The sequence below is a fragment of the Pararge aegeria genome, chromosome 24 (assembly GCF_905163445.1).
Source record: "Pararge aegeria chromosome 24, ilParAegt1.1, whole genome shotgun sequence".
NCBI classification, from domain to species: domain Eukaryota; kingdom Metazoa; phylum Arthropoda; class Insecta; order Lepidoptera; family Nymphalidae; genus Pararge; species Pararge aegeria.
Window position 1 is genome coordinate 2,868,088 of NC_053203.1, and position 21,838 is coordinate 2,889,925.

General features: G+C 38.7%; 1 protein-coding gene across 7 annotated transcripts in view; it reads right to left on the reverse strand.

Moving 5' to 3' along the window:
* Positions 1-1,255: 1,255 nt before the first annotated feature.
* LOC120634466 (inositol 1,4,5-trisphosphate receptor) overlaps positions 1,256-21,838 on the reverse strand; it is a 105,098-nt gene continuing 84,515 nt past the window's right edge. For all 7 annotated transcript variants that reach the window (XM_039905075.1, XM_039905076.1, XM_039905073.1 and 4 more), the window contains 19 exons: positions 20,809-20,949; positions 20,156-20,247; positions 18,984-19,110; positions 18,072-18,182; positions 17,374-17,516; positions 16,878-17,058; positions 16,408-16,637; positions 15,906-16,004; positions 14,625-14,762; positions 13,874-14,066; positions 11,584-11,706; positions 10,720-10,892; positions 8,859-9,023; positions 6,523-6,700; positions 5,323-5,540; positions 4,511-4,676; positions 3,646-3,806; positions 2,998-3,162; positions 1,256-1,746 (listed from right to left, as the gene is read on the reverse strand). In XM_039905075.1, coding sequence (XP_039761009.1) covers positions 1,654-1,746; positions 2,998-3,162; positions 3,646-3,806; positions 4,511-4,676; positions 5,323-5,540; positions 6,523-6,700; positions 8,859-9,023; positions 10,720-10,892; positions 11,584-11,706; positions 13,874-14,066; positions 14,625-14,762; positions 15,906-16,004; positions 16,408-16,637; positions 16,878-17,058; positions 17,374-17,516; positions 18,072-18,182; positions 18,984-19,110; positions 20,156-20,247; positions 20,809-20,949 — 2,897 coding nt within the window. In that variant the 3' untranslated portion in view covers positions 1,256-1,653. The remainder of the gene's footprint in view (positions 1,747-2,997; positions 3,163-3,645; positions 3,807-4,510; positions 4,677-5,322; positions 5,541-6,522; positions 6,701-8,858; positions 9,024-10,719; positions 10,893-11,583; positions 11,707-13,873; positions 14,067-14,624; positions 14,763-15,905; positions 16,005-16,407; positions 16,638-16,877; positions 17,059-17,373; positions 17,517-18,071; positions 18,183-18,983; positions 19,111-20,155; positions 20,248-20,808; positions 20,950-21,838) is intronic.

Here is a 21,838-nt window from a genome sequence, read left to right on the forward strand (position 1 = left end):
GGCTATTTTATTTTGTAGCTAGTGTAGGTACTCAAGTCAAAAAAATGAAAAAATCGCATCGCATTACAGCATTTACGTAACAGCGACATCGGCATCATAAAGGTAATTGCTGCGTAATATCTGCGTAAAATATCCTGCGCCGGTATGAATCTAGCAATAAGGCGAGTTAGTTATTGTTTTTAATTAATTCAAACTAATCAATACTAAAATAGTGGTTAAGAAAAAATTGTTATTGACATATGTACTAATCTTCTATGGATGGAAACGTCTGAATTAAATAATAATTGTGTAAAGTATTTTTTATAAATTTTTAATAGTGTTTTTTTGTAACTAAGCATTATTAAAAAAAAAAAAAAACAATAAATGACAGTAATAATAATAATTATTAATAATCTGCACAATTTATGTGAAATTATCGAATGTATACAAATTTCTGGTAACGCCAATTTGGCCTTTTGAATCTTTTTGTCACTACCAGTTACCCCTTGACTACAATCTGACCTCGAGTAAGTTATGATGCAGTCTAAGGTGGTAACCTAAGGTATTGCAATTATGTTAAACCTAAAACAGTATTCACAAAAAAAAAAAAAAAAAAAGGGCACGGTGGTCGCGAGTTAAAGTACGATCAGCTTCAATTGAAACAAATATTACATTGAAATATATTATACTTTTAGTTAATATTTCTACTTATTCGGTTGTAAATAAAACTTAAGCTTTAATAAATTGAGTGCAGTTCACATCTTGCTGCTGTCAATGCCATTACCAAACATTAAGAAAAGAAGTTCGAGAGATTTGTTGAGTTAAACTAAGAGAAAAAAGCGAGACTCCAACCCACAATGAGGTAGTTGTGATGCATTTAGAGCCTTGTGTGGCATAACGTCGGAATAATTGCAGTCTTTTTCACGCTTTGAAAGGTGCTGTCGATTGAAGTGTGACAAAATACTGCGTTACTACCACAACGTTAAGCCTGATTGATTTGTTAATATCCTTAATGTAACTCGTCTCATTGTAATATGGACCTTTGAAAAAGTAGATCGAAACGTTTCCTACTAGATGACGCTACAGTCGCTATAAGACTGATGTGAAAGGCATATACTAATTTCGGCATCGACGGTAGGAGAGCCGTAGCTTAATTGGAGAAAGCGCTCAGGCCGCGATTATCAGAGAGTCGCAGGTTCAAATCCTTTCGGTTCCGAATTTTTTTATATGCATTTTAAATTTATAAATTGATAATTCCTCCAAGTGTAGGTAAAAACACTAATAAAAATTATATAAAATCTAAATAATAACTCTACACATTTAGAATTCCATACGTTTTCCGTTTGATCTCACACTCACTTGGGCTCTGAGCAATAATCTTATATTAATTTAATTTATTATTATTGTGCGATTCCTAACCGTTACCACTGAAAAATACCACACAAAAACACAGGATATTATTCTTTTAGATAGTGTTCTCCCAAAATACTTTGATCAGGTGTTATTCTTGGCACTCATGCGTAAGAAAATTCGATATTCCATTTTCGTGATATCGAGCTCCAACGTGAATACTTCGATGACAACAACAAAACATTAGCTAAGAAAAATGGTCGGGTAAAGGCCGACCGGAATGCACGTAAAATACAGTATGTATGGAAGAATGGAGTATTTCTCTCACGGCGGTAGATTCATTTGCAAGTTCTGCAAGTAAGCGGATGTGGAGTTCAGGAGACCGATACGTTGCTTTTGTTTGCGCTGTTCCGTCATCTGTAAGATTGAGTAGTGTTAAACATATAATAATAATAATAAAATTCATTACTAAAAATAGAGTGAAAAAAATAATAAGTACAGGATTTGCATAAGGACAATTTATCCCGAAAGAGACTCCTTCCAGAAGCCCTCGAGGTTTTATACGTAGATCTTTCTGTGACAGAGCTCATGCTTACTTCTGCCGTCAAGCGGCAATACCGTGTTTCTGATATAAAAGGCGCGGGAACATGATGCTTAGGACCTACACAGGGCGGCACTTTGTAGGTCGCGTTACTTGCATGCCCTGCGAAGCGTTGCCAAAAAAAACCAGGTTGCGATCTCCTTGGTCTCCTACCCTTATTAATATAAAAAAAGCAAGTGATATCGTTATAATCGTAACAGGATGCTGACTGCGGCACTCGGTCCCAGACTGACCGTTCTATTGAACATATCAATTATAACACATTGGATAAGGGCTTGGAACCGGTTAAAATATAGTTTTTGTTTAACCGGTTCATTGACTTTACGTTTCTAAGGGGACAAAATGGTTACCGATGTAATAAATAAATCGAGCGATTTTATTACGTTGAATTACTTATTTTACTCTTTTTTTTTTTTTTTTTTTTAATAATAATAATAATAATAATAATAAATATACTACGACAATACACACATCGCCGCCTAGCCCCAAAGTAAGCTTGTGTTATGGGTACTAAGATGCCTGATGAATGTTTTTAAGAATTATATACATAAATACTTAGAAAACACATTTAAACACCCAGGCACTGAAAAATATTCATGCTTATCACAGAAACATTTTCCAGTAGTGGGAATCGAGCCTCGGGCTCAGAAAGCAGGGTCGCTGCAAACTGCGCCAATCGGCCGTCCAATAATTATATAATTTTTATACCAATACAATTTAGCCCTTGACTGCCATCTCATCACATGATAAGTTATGATACTTTCTAAGATGATAGCGGGCTAACTTGTTGGCGTGTATTGCAGTTTATAAGCCCATACTCCTAATTGGTTTATACGCGACAAAACGTACCGCAACGCTAAATCACTTAGCGGTACGTCTTTGTCGGTATGGTGGTAACTAGCCGCAGCCGACTTCTTGACCTTGAATAGTTTTTGGGTGTATGTAATCAAACAACTGTTCCGACGATTAATTTAACTAGTTTAAAACCAGCTTTAGTCGCAATCTTCCAGCTCAAATTAACTATTTCACTAAAAATGAGGACGCTTAGGGACATAAAGTGACGTCACCTGATCTCGCAGGTCTGTCAGCAAGTCGGTGAGCGCCCGGACTGCGCCCTGCGCTCGTTCCAGCTGAGCTTGCAGGTTCCGGAGCTCCAACTCGCCGCCCTCGCCCTGACCCCCGCCCATCAGAGACAGCGCTCGCAGACGCGGGAACCAGTCCAGGTTGTTACTCTGTACAAAGACAGTTAGTTATTCCCCTATGCTTCAAACAGGCAAAAACGAAGAATTGTGAAAAGAGTTAGTTGTGTGTCAGAGCTTGTCTGGGGAATTTCTTCAGCATTGTTGCAATGTTGTGTTCTGGTCTAAAGGGGCAGTTGCCGGTGCATGAGGCTTAACAGCAACGGCTCAACTTGATGGACACAGGGGACGTGTCCTTGGATTCCGAGCGAAGTGTTTTTGGGTGATGGTTTTATTTACAGGTGTTCCACCCGCCTGGTCTGGATAACATTTTTATAGGGTAATCAAAATATAATTTTGGTCGATAGCTCAAGGTCGTCAGCTATAGACACCGCATGCCCGTTCATCTTTACCTTTGTATTCTCATACAGTGATCATAAGCGAAAAGTACTTCTCTGCATAGCACAGTAATACACCGAGATAAATTTTGGCTATCGATGCTATACAAGAAATAGTCAGTTAATGCTTGATCAATACCTTGATCATAGAGTGAACGTAGCTCTCCGGGCCGGTGAACTCCGTGGGGTCTTTGACTCGCACTAGTACCATGAAGTACAGGTAGTGCCACATGTTGTGCTCACTTTTTATGTGCTCTTCGAAGGACACCTTTTTGTTGTCGAAGGCGGAGCGGTTTAATCCTGAAACAAAAGCAGCCCTTAATCTTATATATTTAAACGAGCAATTCTTGTATTTACATAATTGGTATCTCGGAATCGGCTCCAACGATTTTCACGAACGAAGTTTCATCACGTTTCATCTTCCAACGAAGTTGCACGGGTCAGCTAGTTTTCTTTTATTACGTATTTCCAAACCGAAGAAACGCCCACTGCTGCTCATATTTTAAAGGAGTTTCCATATTCCACTGTCTAGTGCCGTTATGACCTTACGCTTCCTGTGATTCGTTATAATTTAATCACTCATTTAAATTATCTCATTGATCTATAATATTCGCTTTAACGTACAGCAAAGCTTAGAGGATAAATTGTATCATAGCGTTACTTATTAATCCGATTGAATGATTTCATTTATAAGGCCATTGATCCGCTCGTTTCCACTTATTAATAAATAAAATAAATAATAATAAATAAATAAATATACTACGACAATGCAAACATCGCTATCTAGCCCCAAAGTAAGTGTAGCTTGTGTTATGGGTAAGATGACTGATGAATATTTTTTATAAATAATATATATAAATACTTATAATATCCAAATAAACAGCCAGACACTGAAAAACATCCATGTTCATCACCCAAACACCAGAAAGCAGGGTCGCTGCCCACTGCGCATGTCAGCCGTCAAATTTGGAAACATTGTAAAGAGATATAAAAATAACACTCACCACAAATAAAACACGTGTTTTTCAGGATGAGCTCCTTCTGCTGCTTCTCGCTACGCAGGTCGGCGAAGGTGTCGATGATCACACCGAAGATCAAGTTGAGCACGATGACAATCACCACGAAGTAGAACACCAGGTCGTACACCACGCGGCCCACGTATAATGGCTCCTGTTCAAATTAAATTGGTATCCTCTTATGTGCACTTTTAGCAGATCAGCATAAACTCACCGCGCGTGGCGTACGAGGCGACTAAGGGAATTCAACTTTAGATCGGGCAAGCAGACTCCTCTGTGCACTCACACACACTCACGCACGCACGCACGCAAGCACGCACGCTCGGACGCACTCAAGCACGCACGCACGCACGCACAAACTGCCGATTATCCTTTACATTCCCTTAGTCACTTCGTACAGCATTAGGATTAGTTATCTTGTTTAAGAAGCGGTGCAATTAAAATATCGTGAGGAAACCTGCACGATTGAGAGTTCTCTATTATGTTTTCAAAGAAGTGAGGAGTCTCCCAATCCACACTGGACCAGCGTGGTGGACTTCGGCCGAAGCCTTCTTATTGTGGGAGGAGATTCGTGCCCTGGAGAGTGTCGGCATTGGGTCGATGATGATCATGAATGAATGAATACACTTTTATTGTACACCACAGAGAAAATTTACAGAGATACAAATACAACAGCACAATAAGGTATAACGTACAATTTGGCGGCCTTATCGCTAAACAGCGATCTCTTCCAGGCAACCTAAAGCCTACAAGAAAATGCTATAATAAATTAGTATGATGATGATCTTGTCCAAACTTACGAAGCTGGCCGGCGAGCGGAGAATATCACCGATCCCGCCCCCGTTCCTCAGGCCCAGGTTGAGAGTGGTGATGATACACATGATGAGGGAGTCGCAGCTCCTCTCCCGCAACTCGCCCCCCACGGACACGAAGCGCGTCTGCGCGGCGCGGCGGTACTTGGCGGCGGGGTCGTCGCCCGTTTCACACTTGTCCGGTTCGAACAGTGGATCGTCATCATCTGCAAAAATAGAAACATCATTCAGGAACCATTTGCAAACATCGCTTTAGATTTAAGTTTACAAATGAAGTTCAACCTAGGAAAGCCCATTAACAGAGTATCACTTGGTGTGCGTGGGACAAGTGCAGCAAAGTGCCGCCCCATAAATTAGAGGCGTCGGTGCTAAGCCTTATGAGCTTTTAATTACAACACGGTTCCATTCCCTTCAGAAAGGCAAGATGATTACGTATCTCGCGACAGGCTTGCGGCAGGCGCAAATCTTGCAATCACTGCTGTCAAACGTCACTTTTCCATACAATGAATAAACAAAAGTGGCGTTTGACAGCAGTGAATGCAAGATTTGCGCCTGTCGAAAGCCTGTCACAAGATATGTAATACCTACCCGGAACACAGCAATGCGATAGCACTGCCCCGGATGAGCTCTGTCAAAAAAACTCTAGCTCTGCTTAATAAACCAATAAAACGTAAATTTTCATGACGATAAAATGACCCTACCGACAAATTCGTGCCACTAAGCGATTTAGCGTTCCGGTACGATGTGGCGTAGAAACCGATTGGGAGTATAGGTTATATATAACTGCCATACTCCATAACAGGTTAGCGTGCTACCATCTTAGACTACATCATGACCAGGTGAGATAACATTTAGTGGAATGAACAAAAATTTAATATGGATGTGAAGATGAAAAATTTTACTAAGATAAGTTAAGCTTTTTTTAAAACCTGCACATAACTTGTTCCAATAGTTTTCCCGGGATAAATAATTTCTATATCCATCCATCTCCGGGATGCATTTCTGCAAAATTTCATCCAGAACGTTTTAACAAACAAACAAACAAAACCTGGGAGGTAGTCAAAAGGCCCTTTCTTATCCCCAGTTTATTCGTCGCGTTTGATTAGGAAATCCTGGATAATCGTACCGCAACGCTAAAGGCATGTCTCTGATCAGAAGCCTCCCAGACGAAAGATGAGTTATACGCACCATCAAGCCTGTCCACGTTGACCAGGAAGTCGTCCCGGAAGAACATGTAGCCAACGATGGAGAACATGTACACCAGTACCAGCGCCAGCACCGCCGTCAGCAGAATGGACCGGCCGTTGCGGGTCACTGACCGCATGACGTTGAGCAGAGTCTCCTCGCGGTATACCAGGTCCAGCAACTGGCGGGCGTTAAGACAGCGCCGTTAGTGCCATATTTCCGCGCTCCAAAACAGTTTCGCGTATCGCATAAAAAATCGGAAAATAAATAAATAAATAAATATCCCTATCCCTACTAATATTATAAATGTCAATGTGAGTTTGTTTGTTACGCTTTCACGCAAAAAGTACTTAACCGATCCTCATGAAACTTTGTATATTCTAATAATATGTGTATATTCTTGGAAGTGTTAGAAGTAACTTTTTATCCCGATATTAAGCTCGGTTCCTTTGGGAGAGGGGATGAGTGTTTGACGATTTTACACCATAACTCCGACAAATTATAACCGATTTAAATAATTATTTTTGTACTATAAATAAAATAAATAAATAAATAAATATACTACGACAATACACACATCGTAGTCACACAAGTAAGCGTAGCTTGTGTTATGGGTACTAAGATGACTGATGAATATTTTTATGAATTATATATACATAAATACTTAGAAAATACATATAAACACCCAGACACTGAAAAACACTTAATGCTCATCACACAAACATTTTTCAGTTGTGGGAATCGAACCCACGGCCTTGGACTCAGAAAGCAGGGTCGCTGCCCACTGCGCCAGTCGGCCGACACTAGCCGGTACTATCTAATATGTGTTTAATTTTGCCCAATTTTTGGTTGGAGATAGAGGACAAAACTCCTCAACGGACAGCAGCAAACCCCTCATTTAAGGCTTAGCGATACTGAAAACTTTATTTTTTTTAGATCTACAACTAAATTTAATGCCACATCAAAAAACAAAATCACACGCAGACGAAGTCGCGGGCAACAGCTAGTATATAAATAAATTTACCCGGCTAAGTTTGATGTGGGCTCTTCTTAGACCAGTGCGCGTTTGGAACTCTCGTAGCTTTAGGTTTAAGTTGTATGAACGCTTGATATCATAAGTGCCTGTGATAGGTCTACATGAATAAAGAAATTATGAATTTGAATAGAAAAGCCATTAATTTCTCATCACAAATATATAAAATTTACATTGATTTTAAATTCTATTTTATTTAAAATATACAGATAAGTCTTCTTAGCACTTAGCATAAGATTCATGTTTTACATGTCACTATTTTTTTTTTACTTAATATCTTTATATTGTTTACAATTATACATATATATTTTGTCGTAATATTTTCTCATTAGTTTTGTCATTTGATTTTATTGTATTAAATGTATTTTAAAATACTATTGAAAAATGTTTTGTGTGATGAACATGAATGTTTTTGAGTGTCTGGGTTTATATGTATATTCTAAAAATTTATGTGCAGCATTCATAAAAATATTCATCAGTCATCTTAGTACCCATAACACAAGCTACGCTAACTTTGTGGCTTGTAGTATATTTATTGTTATTACTGTCGGAATTTGAGGCAGAAGATCGGTCGCGATGGAGACACTCCGTAAACAAAAAAGTGTCGGAGTTTGAAGTTAAAAGGCGCGCAGAGCAAGATCCTAGGCGTAATGAGATAAAGGCCAGACCGTCGCCGGCCATATATTTACAATTGGTGGAGTACTGTCGTGCTGTCAATGTGATCGCACATTTAAAACAAAAAGTGTTTTTGCCAGCCACTTCAGAGCACATTAGAGACGCTCATAATAGTATCTATAATGAGTCGCTGTGGTCGGATACGGCCAGGAGAATGAATGAATATACTTTTATTGCACACCACAAAAACTACATAGAACAAAGAGACAAGTATAACAAAACATCGTATACAATTATATTATTATAATTATTTAAATATCAGGATATTTATTATTATTTAAATCCTATAAAATTTACTCTTATCTGATTCTCATTACGCACCAAAAGAAATAAATACCCACTTACTGAAAGTAAAAAATAAGAACATCATCAAGTTTGTCTTACCCGAGCAGAAATATCATTTCTTCCTCTTTTCCTTTCTTCAACAGCAGATGTAGTAGTGAGGAAAATTACAGTGATGATAAAAGAACTCGTGAATCATTTACCATAATTTGAATCTTCCGTTAACAAATGGACGTGGATAGGATGTTCTCAAGTGTGTTAATCTTCCTAGATAGATCATCTCGATAGGTAGAAGCTACTGCATGTGTATTTTATTACTAAGTACCCGAATAAAAAAACACAGTCTCACCAGAACAGAAAAGAAGAACGGATGCCAGCATATGCCCAGGAAGCAGAAGATGAGGTAGACTCCGTGGTACAGTAGCTCGGGGTCGGTGACCACACTGCGAGTGGACTTGGACAGTGTGCCGCGGTTGCCCATGATGCTCACTAGGTGGACGCCTTTCACCACTATCTGGAATAATTTGAATTAATGAATAAACTTTTAAATAAATAATAAATATACTACTACAATACACACGTCGCCATCTAGCCCCAAAGTAAGCGTTGCTTGTTATATGGGAACTAAGATAACTGATGAATATTTTCATGAATAACATACATAAACACTTATAAAATACATATAAACACCCAGACACTGAAAAACATTCATGTACATCACACAAACATTTTCCAGTTGTGGGAATCGAATCCACGGTCTTGTACTCAGAAAGCAGGGTCGCTGCCCACTGCGCCAATCGGCCGTCTAAATTATTGTACACCACAGAGAAAATTTACAGAGATACAAATACAACAGCACAATAAGACACAGCACAGCACAATAATTATTTATTTATTAATACTCTTTATTTGTACACCACATCGAGTTCAGAAAAAAAACAAACAAACACTTCAAGAATGTAGTAGAATAGAATAGGCGGCCTTATCGCTAAGTAGCGATTATTGTGCGAGGGGTTTATTAAATATGTTTTAACGACCTTCATGGAGAAGCGGTGAGCGCAGTGATTTTAAGTTGGTTCGACTCCCGGCAGGAGCTGTTTGGCAATTTATAATTACGAAGTTTTGCGTGGTCTGGCCTGGTTGGAGGCTTCGACCGTGGCTAGTTACCAGCCTACCGACACAGGCGTGCCACGATTTAGCGTTCCGGTACGATGTTGGTTAGAAACCGATTAGGAGCATGGGTTTATATATATTATAACTACCCCTAACAGGTTAGCCCGCTAACATCTTAGACTGCATCATCCCTTACTATCTATGTGATTGCAGTCAACGGCTAACTTGTCGAGGAAAAAAACAAATACGTGTTGTGTGTTTGCGTGTAAAGTCTTCTTCTTTACACGCAAACACACAACACGTATATGTATATAATATTAATTACAGTATTTGTAATTATTTATTCACCTAATTTTATTAGCGAACAATTGATACAATAAACATATTCTTCTTAATCCTATTTATATTTCACAGACTAACAATACGCGCGGCCCCATCTAAAACTTGTTCCATATACGCATACGCAATCATGCGCACGCACGGCTCGCGTACGTTATACGTACGGAGACAAACCGAGAACAAAAGAAGAAACAAATTCCATCGTTACCATGGATGCCTGGTATCCTAGCCACTGAATATATATATATATATATCTGGGTCTCCTGGTACAATGAGAAGGGGTTAAGGTCTTAGTCCACCACGCTGGCCCATTGCGGATTGGTTGACTCTTCACACCTTCGAGTACATTATTGTTAGAACTCAGGCATGCAGGTTTCCTTACGATGTTATCCTTCACCGTTGAAGCAAAACTATATTATAGCGTTATTCAAGGGAGGAGAAAAGCCGACCACGCCTTTGGTGCTGCAGATGATCACGGGCCGTCGTGATCACTTACAAAATTTCAAATTCAAATTGTCTTTATTCATGTAGGCCTATCACATGCACTCATGAAGCGTTCATACGTATGTGTTTACATAATTGTAAGGGGATGGTGATAACTTCGTTCATCAACTTAAACCTAAAGCTACGAGTTTTCAAACGCGCCCGGGTCTACACGGAGCCCACAACCAACTTAGCTTAACTTATTGTTTTTGTCGCCATCTCACAATAACGTCAGGTGACCGCTTTTAATATGAGACAAGCAGTTTCATACTCACAGTAAGCATCCCCAAGGCCCAAAGAGTGGGCTCCGGTCCAGCGGAGAACAGCAGACGCACTATGCCCGTGGCCAGCAACGCGCGCGCTCCCGAACTGCGAGGCAACCACGTGACCAGCGCGCCCGCAGCTAACGTCGCACACCACACCACGAGGGAGAGGTGTTGGCCTAGTTCTGGACAATATCACAGACTTATCAACATCATCATCAACCCATAACCGGCCCACTACAGGAAACTCAGATTCATAGACTTCACACGTCCTTGAGAACATTATGAAGAACTCCATGCAGGATTCCTCGAGATGTTTTCCTTCACCGTTGAAGCAAGTGATATTTAATGGCTTAAACTAACGCAAATGGCTACGAAAGGTTAGAGATGCGTGCCGGTCCAAACTCGATCCCCCTTAACGTGAAGCCGAGGCTCACATATCAACGCCTTAACTTTTATTTTGAACTAGTGGACTCGGCAAAGGTCGTCCGGCCCGTTAAACAGGGCCATATACCGGGTCCAATTGTGTTTTCAAACCATCAAGAAACCCATTGAAATATACACACTTTTATCAAAAACCAATTACACCAAAAACAGTCCAGCTGTTTAGGAATGTTTCGTGACAAACACACGTACAGATGAATTATGTATATATTATTGTCGTTTTAGTATTTATACCACCGTTTAAACATTCCCTAGACTTTCACGAATATTTCAAAATCTAAATTGGCTAAATCGGTCCAGCCGGTCTCGAGTTTACTAGTGAGACTAACAAACAGCAAGTCATTTTATATATAAAGATGTCGATTGAACAAACTAAAGAGATTGTATCGGCATTATAATACAACGTTATTTGTGTAGTACATATTTACTTACCAAGATGTTCCTCTCGAAACGGATAGAAGAAAGCGACGATCACGTTTATTAGAACGGCAAAGTTGAACAACACGGTGCTCCATAGAGACATGTAGGAGGATACCCAAAATAGAAATGGTTGACCTGGGTAACAGAAAAAAATACTGTTACTTCTTGCTGTTATGACACCAATTTTTTTTTAGTACTTTGGAAACTCCTCGCCGTGCAACACTTCGCAGGGTACGCGGAGGTCAACTCCTGCAAAGTGCCGAAATGTTTTCAGCAATCAGAGGCGTAGGTGTTAAGCCTTGTAATTCAGACTGAAATAAATATCGCGGGAGTACTTCCTCGGACGAGCTCTGTCACACAAAGCTCTCTGCTACTAAAATGTGCTTATTAATTTTTGTAACTATGGATGGTGAAAATGTAGTTTGGAGACTATTCCATACTTATTTTTCATTAGATGGCCTTGGAGGTAGGAAACGAAGATATCTTTTAATGAACTTAAAAAAAAAAATTATCTTTTAGTAATGAAAACTGTAATGCACGTGTGATAGCATCAGACATATTATATAGATATAACATTATACAAATAAGGCTGCCAAAAACTTCTTACATAACTAGAAAAATATTTAAAAAACCCAAATTCTCGGACCCCAAATTTTCCCGTATTACTATGGCACGGCATTGTGACTAGTTTTTATTCTCTTTTCGAAACACTTTTAATCAAACGACTTTTAATGCTGGACAAAGGTTGATACACTATTAGACTGGGGCATCAAGCCCCTAGTAGGGGATCTACCAACGTTACAGGTTTCGGTTGGGATGTCGCTTAAATCACGATAACATAAAGATACGTTTAACAATGGTCACTCACTAATCACAAAAAACGTTGTAAAGCGGTTGCATAGTTACGCAATGATACGTCTTCTTTTTTCGGATGTCAATTTACTGATGATAGGGAGAAGACATTGTAAAACTAATCACCGGCTTTACAACTTCTATTTAGTGAGGCCCTAATAATATTGATATGAGCAAGAAGTATTAGTAACATAAAACATGCAAAAGCAAAAAAGTTTTGAGATTAGTCTTAACTTCCATTCAGTCAGTCTAGTCATTAAAGAAGTTACGGCGCGTACACACAAGCAACTTTTGTCTCTGTTACATAATGTGATGTGTGTATTAAAGTGCGCGCCCGTGCAATGCAACTTATTTCAGTGGCTAGGACACTTTTGGTTGATTGATGTGGGAGACGAAACTGTTGCGGAGACACCAGTTGCTTGTGTGAACGGGCCCTTACGCGCAAAAAGGATAGTAAAACATTGGCAATACGCCACTGGTATTGAAACAAAGCCACGCGTTTTTGATCACATCAAATTTAATTGTCCTGAGAACATTAATACGCGTTAATCGGAGTGGAGCGTTTGGCGTTTGGAGTAGCTTTTGCTACTTTCATTTTTTAATATATCTCTGTAAACAATCACGTAGCTGCGTAAAAAAACCATCAAACTCCTTTTTGGATATATAGTGTTAGTATTGATATGTATGAGTTAAGATGGAGGTATTCCGTATGTGCAGTAGCGAGCATAGGGTGTTCGACCAGGATTGTATTACACCTTAATCAAATCAAAGGTAGCAGTTAGACATGACTCTTATGCCTGTCTCGATACCATAAAGTTTGGTATAACATTCCAAAAAAGAATACCCGGTATCATAGCAAAATCATTATTTCTGCGAAAAATATGCTAATAAGTATTATCACTGCTGGGCAGGGTAACAGTATCGTTTTTTTTTAATATAAAGGATTTTGCCATTAGATATCATCAGATCTTGACGCCTACTCTAGACGATACCAACTTTGTGTTAAAGGCTTTTCCGTCATGATGTCGCGTCGAAACCATTTATTGTTAGGTATGGGTTCAATATAGCTGTCATATCCCTAAAAGGGAAACTCGTTACTATCTTAACGGAAACTCACCTACATTTACTAGCAGGTGAATTGCGGTCAAGGGCTAACTTGTAGTGGCATAAAGTAAAATATTTTCTCCGGTGACTGGTGACAATTATGCTCGCGGAAATCGTCTATATTTATACCGTCTTTTCGGTATATTGGATTCTTCACTCTTCCTCGATACAATCTCTTCATCTACTAATGTAATGTAGTGGGAGCTTCTACATATCTAACTACACAATAAACGTAACCCTTGTCGAACATCCACGCTAGCGTGCATGAATGCAGGTTTAGTAAGCGTACACACAAAAACGTGGACGTGTAAACCTGTATGTATCCCCGTACCTTTGGAATACTTACCGCGCAGCTTTTTCTGCCACTTCATCTCGTGGAAAAGATTGTCCAGCCGCGAGAAGAAGTCGGCCACTTTGCTGCCCTTCTCGTCCCGCTCCGCCGTTTGGAGCACGCGGCTTTTACTGTCCGCGGGAAGGTACTCGCATATCTCCGGGATCGGGAACACGATTTGCTCCATGCTGCGATCTTTGCGGACTATCTACATCCGACAGAACATAGTTGAAAATCCTTTTTCAAACTAGCACGGAATTTATACATCAGTAAGTTAAAACTTTTAAAGTGCTGCCAACAAAAAGAGATACGTGCGAGAGAGAAGGACAAAGATACTAACAGTTATTTTCACTCCCACGCTAGTTGACATAAATTATCTTGTTTCGATGGTTGCAGTTCAGGCTTGTGTACTTTATGGTAATGAGAGCATTATGAGCATTATGTCATATATCTGGTATTTTATTGTGGAACAATATTCATATATATATATATATATATATATACTTTATTCGTGCTGCGGCCAAAGTTAAATATCTATAAAAGACAAACACCCAGACTCAATAACAAATGAAGATTTTAGTAAACTTTTAGAGGTAACCTTAATCAAGGTCATCTTAACCTTGTTAAGTTGAAAACAAGTTGAAAATTCTTCAAGAATTCATTTAGGTAACCAGTATGTCCTCCAATTATTCTTGGTGCCCTTCGTCCTATCCCCAGATGATGTCAGCCTCCTTAATAAAGAAATGTGTGTGTTGCGTGTACACACCTCAATCTGCGCTGTGTGTGTGCGGTAGTACTGCAGCGCAGGCGCGGCGGGTCCGGAAGGCGAGGCTCGCACCAGTGTGGCCAACTCCTTGTTGTGCTCCGCTAGCTGATGGCACAGTATGTAGATGTTGTGGCCAACCTGTACCCCATACAACGCACTGTTAAATCCAATAAAATCTCAAACTTATCTTTTGTAGGTTTATTAGAATTTACTTTCATCATCATCAACTCATTACCGGTCCACTACAGGACACGTGTCTCCTCTCAGAATGAGAAGGATCTATGTCGTAGTCTACTACTTGGCAAGTACGGATTGATAGACTTCACACGTTTGTAACATGCCTTTGCATTCTTTTACATTTTAATAAATATTAAGCTTTTATTTAATTGTTCTGGTACATCTTTACGTATTTCGGAACGTTTCTCTTATGTCAGTGGTGATTTTTCAAACTCAAACTGTTAATCGCTATACTTATTAAATAATTCTCTGAGATTTAATATCCTTGTGGCTTAACATTCCCATACTGGGTGAGTTGTGCGATTCTCCTATAATATATTTATAAAAGAATATCACTGAAGTTGATTGTAAAAGTATTCATTGTATCAATTGCTTGTCGCTGTTATTTTATTCATTCGTAGCTTAAGTTCGTATGTTCATCCTAAGTTACATAATGTGTTTAGGACCTTAAATAATAAATCAAGTGTAGATACATTTACAAGCATAGTAACATTACAATTTACTTGTAACATAATTAAGTACCTACATTGTTGTCTATCAAAAAATTACTCGACTGCCACCTGCCTAGAAGCCTGTAGAAATTAGGTAGTAGGTGCCCCTCTTGCCTTTGCTTTCTAGAAACCTGAACTGGCAGTCCTTGGCCATACCAGTGCAAGTCAAAATAATTAAGGCCCTATTATATGGATATTTCAGGAACTTCGGTGGGATAAGAAGTTGCCTTGCTTTTAGACTACCTGTTAGCAGACATAATTGCATCTGCGGCTGGCACAGCACTGAAACCCCTGACTGCCTGGAACTTGATGCTGGCCTACCACAAAAGGAGAGTGCGGTACCGAAATACAGTCGAGCTTAGACTGGTCTGGTTTTATCATACTATTAGTTGCAAATATACTTGATCTTTAAAATTGTGCCGGTATTCTTTATTTTACCTTTAAGATTAAAGAATAACGTGACACGTTGTTGAAAACTTTGTTCACCGTTGTAGCAGATGATATTCTAATTCCTTGTGCGGTGCTGAGATTCGAAATCACCAATAGAACTTACTTCTTTAGGAGATACACCTTGTATAGGCGCATCATCCTCTGAGTCTGAATCTGCGTCCATTGAGTTTTCCTGATGGAATGCGGAGCACGCGACATCGACCTGCGGACAATGTTATCGTAAAATAACAACTTTTCGTTGAGAAACCTTTGTACAAAATCTATTATTGGGAACACATTTTACGAGATACTTTTGATTGATTGAAAGACATTTTCTTTCGCGGATAAACGATACATGTTTTAATTATAGTTATGGATAGATAGAGCATATATTTAAATTATAAATTCTACGGGAAGTTAGTCTTAACGACGTTTTTAACATGAAACGAAATTTACAGGCATTCCATCTTCCAACCGTGCCATACTAAATGATAAATGGAAATTGAGGATTTTGGCTAATAATGGAGCGATACGGCTGCTACATTGTAGGCTCTCTCGATATCCTGACTTTTATATGGTATACAATAAAATAACAGAATGTTCTGAAAATAAAATTATGGCCTTACCAACTGTTTAGGGTTCATGTTGTACAGTATCCGTTCAGCATTATTTTCAGAATCGTTTCTTGACTCCATGATGGCCAGCAGAAGTTTGGAAGCGTTGTTCTTAAGCTCGAGTACAAGGTCCATACGTGTTTTGCCGAGGGGATTGATGTCGTTCAGAATTAGAGCTGTTATTATATCTAGACCATTGCTATCGTGCATCGCTATACAGTTCTGGTTCTCATGACAGGGGCCTGTAAATGATTACCTTTGTATATTTAAAATATTTTGTTTTATAAGTTTAGTGTTTTTTAGTATAAGCAATGTCTTGATCGTCGGGTTCTATCGAGCATCACAAGTAGCTTATAAGCTTTTAAAAAAACAATGTAAGGAGATACTGTATTAACCCACGCCAATCGGCCGTCAAATGGCTAAGATACACAAATTTACACTAAAAAAAAACATTTTTGGACGGAGATCAGTAAACCCAATACCTTGACAATATTCCGTAAGGGTCTCAAGAGTTTGGTTGATAAGAGCCACGTTTCCTTCATTGATGTAGAGTCCCAGAAGGCCTAGACCTCCAGTGGTGGAACCGCAAATACAATCCAAGAACATCAGTGTCTCAGACACGAGGTTGTAGTTCGATTTGTTGTTTTGGTTGCGAAGAAGATTCTAGAAGTTAAAAAAGAAAGGCTACCTTTGAGATTCGAGCTAGATTATTTCCTTGACCGAATCAAGAAGACAAAATGTCGTCGGGTATATTTAATTCTACACTGTGACGTGCAAATTTAGGAGATATATCAAAGCATAAACTAACTGTTTTAAAATACATTGACGGTATAACTAAATCTTTTTTAAAAGCAGTTCTAAGCAAACTTTAGGCAAACATTATTTGATCCATTTAGTAACTTGTTTTGTCAACGAATCTTTAAGGTTAATTCTAAAATAATCTCAGGAGCAGTATAACATTTCGGAACAAATTGATACCTGTAAATTAGGATTGTGGTTTTCACACAGCAGCTGTAGGAAACGCAAGATTGGTCTCATAACGGCAACTTTGGCCGGTAACACGTCCGCGTTGCCTGACTCGCGTTTCTTCTCAGCCATAATTTCTTCTAGGGCTGTTGTACCTAAAGAAATCATCTATATCAATCAGGCGGTATGGTGACGGCAGGTCAGGATACACTTGTCACCACCCTCTTCCCGCTGATGTCGTACGAGGTCACTACGGGAATAAATAACGGAAAACGGGCAGCAGCTTCCTCGGTGCTACTACTAGAATCTACAGCCGACACCAACCCGTCTCCCCAGCGTAGTAAACACAGTTTGGAGAGGCCATTAGTCCAGCAATGGACTGTTGTATACATCTATATCATTTACATATTTTTAATTATTAGTTGAGAATCAGAATTTAAAATTTATCTCTTTTTCAGACGCAAGCTTAATTCCTAATGAATTAAAATAATTATGATTTTAGCTGTTTTCCGCATTCTTCGTCCGCATTAATGACAGATCGGATCCGTTGGTTTTCTTTGGATAAAAAGTATCTTTTGTTACATTCCGTCCTTTAAACTAACTTTACGCCAAAAATCAAGTTGAATCGTTGCTTAGTTATGGCTTAAAGCAAGGACAAACAAACAAGAACATTGTTGCATTTATAATATTAGTAAGGAGAAACTACATACCGTGAGACATGGTGTGTATATCTGAATACGCGTGCACCGCAGACCCGCAGGCGTTTGCCACTTCGTCATCCATATCCTCGCCAACCACCATGGGCCCGGGCGCCGTCTTACCTGACCGAAACAACACAATACAAGGAAACCGTTCCACTTTATTTAGATAACTAGTGGTCTCTCGCGACTTCGTCTGCGTGTAAGTCAACGTTAAAAGTTACACATACGTTGTCGAGAACTTTTTTTTGAAACTTTTAAAGGGGAACAACTTTGTAATGATTTTATCGAAACTTTAAGCTCTTCAAAAGGAAAAAAAAACCCCGAATTTTGTGTGCTATGCTCCTATTGGTATCAGCGTGATGATATATAGCCTATAGCCTTTCTTGATAAGTGGGCAATACAAGGTAACACTGAAATAATATTTCAAATAGAACCAGTATTTCCTGTGATCATCGCGTTTAAGTAACAAACAAACTCTTCAGCTTTATATATTAGTTTAAGATGTACCTACTAGAGATAGTGTAGTGTGTTGTAAGTAACTTTACCAAAAAAATACAACCGACCTTTTTTTGTACACACACATAAATAATTTGGCAGTAATTAATAGTCATTTTGAGTATTAGATAATGAAAGTAACTTTTTAGGATCTTTTAACATAATACGAAGTTGTCTACAACGATTTATGACTTTTATAAATTGACAATCCATGGACCATCTTAATCTTACATTGTCTCGCTCCCTAACCTCGAAATATGCTCAATATAAACTGACTATATTAATTCTGATTGGTTATCATATTTATTCATTTACGATATTCGTTCTGTCATTAGATTATTAGATGTATGTATTTTCGTCGTGACATATTCGAGGTCACAGAGCACAGGGTATATTAGCACTGTCAGAAGCAAAAAGGATAGTTACCATCAGTGTTGTTGGGTTTATGCTTGTCTGTGGATGAGGAGCGCTTGTCTGTGGTGGTAGTGGTTGTGCTGTTGACGGCTAGCGAGCGAATCTCCTGTTGGGCCTCGCGCATTTTATCATAGAACACCTAAGACCCATAATAAGCATAGTAAGATTTATTGTACAGTGAAACAAAAAAATCGTCAGCGCGTAGTTAGCGATGTTTTAAAAGTTAACTAGCTGATGCGCATGACCTTTGTTGACTTTACAATGAATTTGTTAAGTCAACAATTCTTAACAATTAATCATTGTAAAGTCAACATCTTCTAAGTCATTGTTAAGTCAACATCTCCTAAGTCATTTTAAAGTAAACATCCTGAGGATGCTCCGGTTTCGGAGTGAAACGTGCGTAGAGGGTACATTGCCGAGGATCTGTGTGGTGTGGATTATATGGATTGAAGAAATTATAAATTGCACCATACAGATTCTCCTGCTGTTCGCGGAGTATAGGAAATTTAGCTTAATTTTCATAATATATTATGGATTTCCGCAAAGTGACGCCTGCTTCTATCCATTTTATAATCTTTATTTCTATTAATTTTATGGTAAACGTTGAGAACATTAGAGGTAAAATAATTACCGTCAACTGCTAAATAGTATGAGGTAACTAAACGTCTGTTCGAGAAACACTATTAAATTGGAGTGGTTTTTGATGGTTCAATATTAGTCGTGTACACAATTTCTGTATGTTTTTAATTCTGTGAGTATATTAGCATGGTTTAAATTGCGAATAACAAAACCTGTCTACAAACTTTCCCCACCCCCTTTCACCCTCCCTCTGATGGATACCGAAAGTATTCAAAATTGAAATCTATTGTTTTAAGCTATAAATTTGCCAGTCAGTGAGCCAGTCTCGAATAGTAGATCTGCCTGCGGTTTTATTCGCGTGTTCTTGTCAATCAAATGTATTCTATAGTAATGTAGAATCAAATTTACGGTAGCATTTACATTACTCGTATTTCGGGAGACAGAGTGTCCTGTTCTTATTCCTAATCCTAAGCTTAGAATGAAGAGACGACATTTTGACCAAAAAAAGTATACTAAACTTTAAAAAAATCAACCAGACATATGAGACATTTTAGCATGTAAAGCAATGTATTTTATTTGAGTGTAAGAATCTAAATTTTAATTACCTTAAGAAATGCGTTAGATATTTCGCCATTTTGTAGCTTTGTAAAAATGCTACGCTGAATGATTGGATTACCTCCTTCCAGGAGTGCGATACCTAAATAGAACAAAACAATTTTCCATTCAAATACATTTCATTGAAGTCTGATACTTTCTAGGATGTCCGCAGTGAAACGTGCGAGTCCGAGATAAACGAAAAATATCAAGAAGCACATTGATCCAGTACCATCGACGCGATATTTTTTTTATCCCGCTACAAGTTAGCCCTTGACTGCAATCTCACCTATGGTAAGTGATGCTGCAGTCCAAAATGGTAACAGACTATCCCGTTAGGGTGATAATAAACCCATACCCTTAATCGGGTTCTACGCGACATCGTACGTAATCATTAGCAGAACGTCTTTGTCCGTTGGGCGCTAACTAGCAACGGCCAAATTTTTTCCGGTGCACGTCGCAGCTGACAAAATTAAATAGTTACCAAAATTAAATAAGTTGTAGCTTGCTGAATTCGTTGCAGCTGGGTATTTATTGTACACTGTCCATAAATACTTTACTAGCTAAAGCTAAAGGTCTATTATCCGGTCGAAAGCTTTAAATGAGCTTGCCTTGCTAGCACATTGCCTTGATCGTAGCGACCTTCCATGTACCCTTAACTTACCTAGCTGTATCGCTTCTAGGAAGATGGCAGGTCTGTTGGTGCTGTTTATCACTAGTTCCACTACCAGGTCGGAGGCGCCCTCCTTGTCCAGATGCGCCTGCACCTGTGCCAGACTCTGCCCCGTGCGAAGCAACACCTTCGCTGTACAACCATCAATGCAATCAGGGCTCCAATTAAAGCTTCAGACATAATCGTAATATTATTGTGTCATGCTGGGATCCGCTGAGGTGGTTCGTATATAAAATGTAAATAAAAACCGAAATAATACTTAGTCAGCTATAGTTACATTATTTGCTGTCTCTGAGACTTATCTGTGATACTGAAACGCTTATAGTTTTTGAATATACCATTGTCTCTTTATTAAGTAAGCATCGCGTAGCGTAGGTACTATGCACGTTTCAGTCTTTTATCTTCAATAGGGTTGTCATAAGTAAACACTAAGAATGTTTTGAATTAGTTTGTATGAAAAAATAAATATGCTTATATATCTTTTGATTTAATATTTTTACAGGGTGATTCCTTATAAAATATACTTATGCACCCTTCAACAGTATGTCTTAATTCCGTTACATGTTGTATAATAAAAAAATAAATTGGTTATATCTAAAGTCGATTTACGGACGATTTTACGTGATATCTCGCGTCTGAGTAGGAGGGAGATAGATGCGTCACAAGTCGAACTTAGGCCGATCGCGTCTCTCTATCGCTTACTCCGCGCTCTCGCATGCACGCTCGGCTCAAGGCGAACGTGACAATGAGTCATGCTTTTTCGTGCATGCAGCCGGCGTTCATTGATTTATAAGAGGTTATCACGTTTAAGATAATCTTTGGCACGTTATCAAACTGTAGAAACAACCACTATGTTATTGACATACGATTTGAATAGTAATTTTATCATTAATTTAATTAGTGGAATCGACTCTTCTGTTGTACACAAATCTCTAAGCTAAATTACATTTTCAAGTTTATAAATGGTGCTTTACTTTTCCACAGATAATAAAGTTTTAAAGATGCCACTTATTTTTGACCC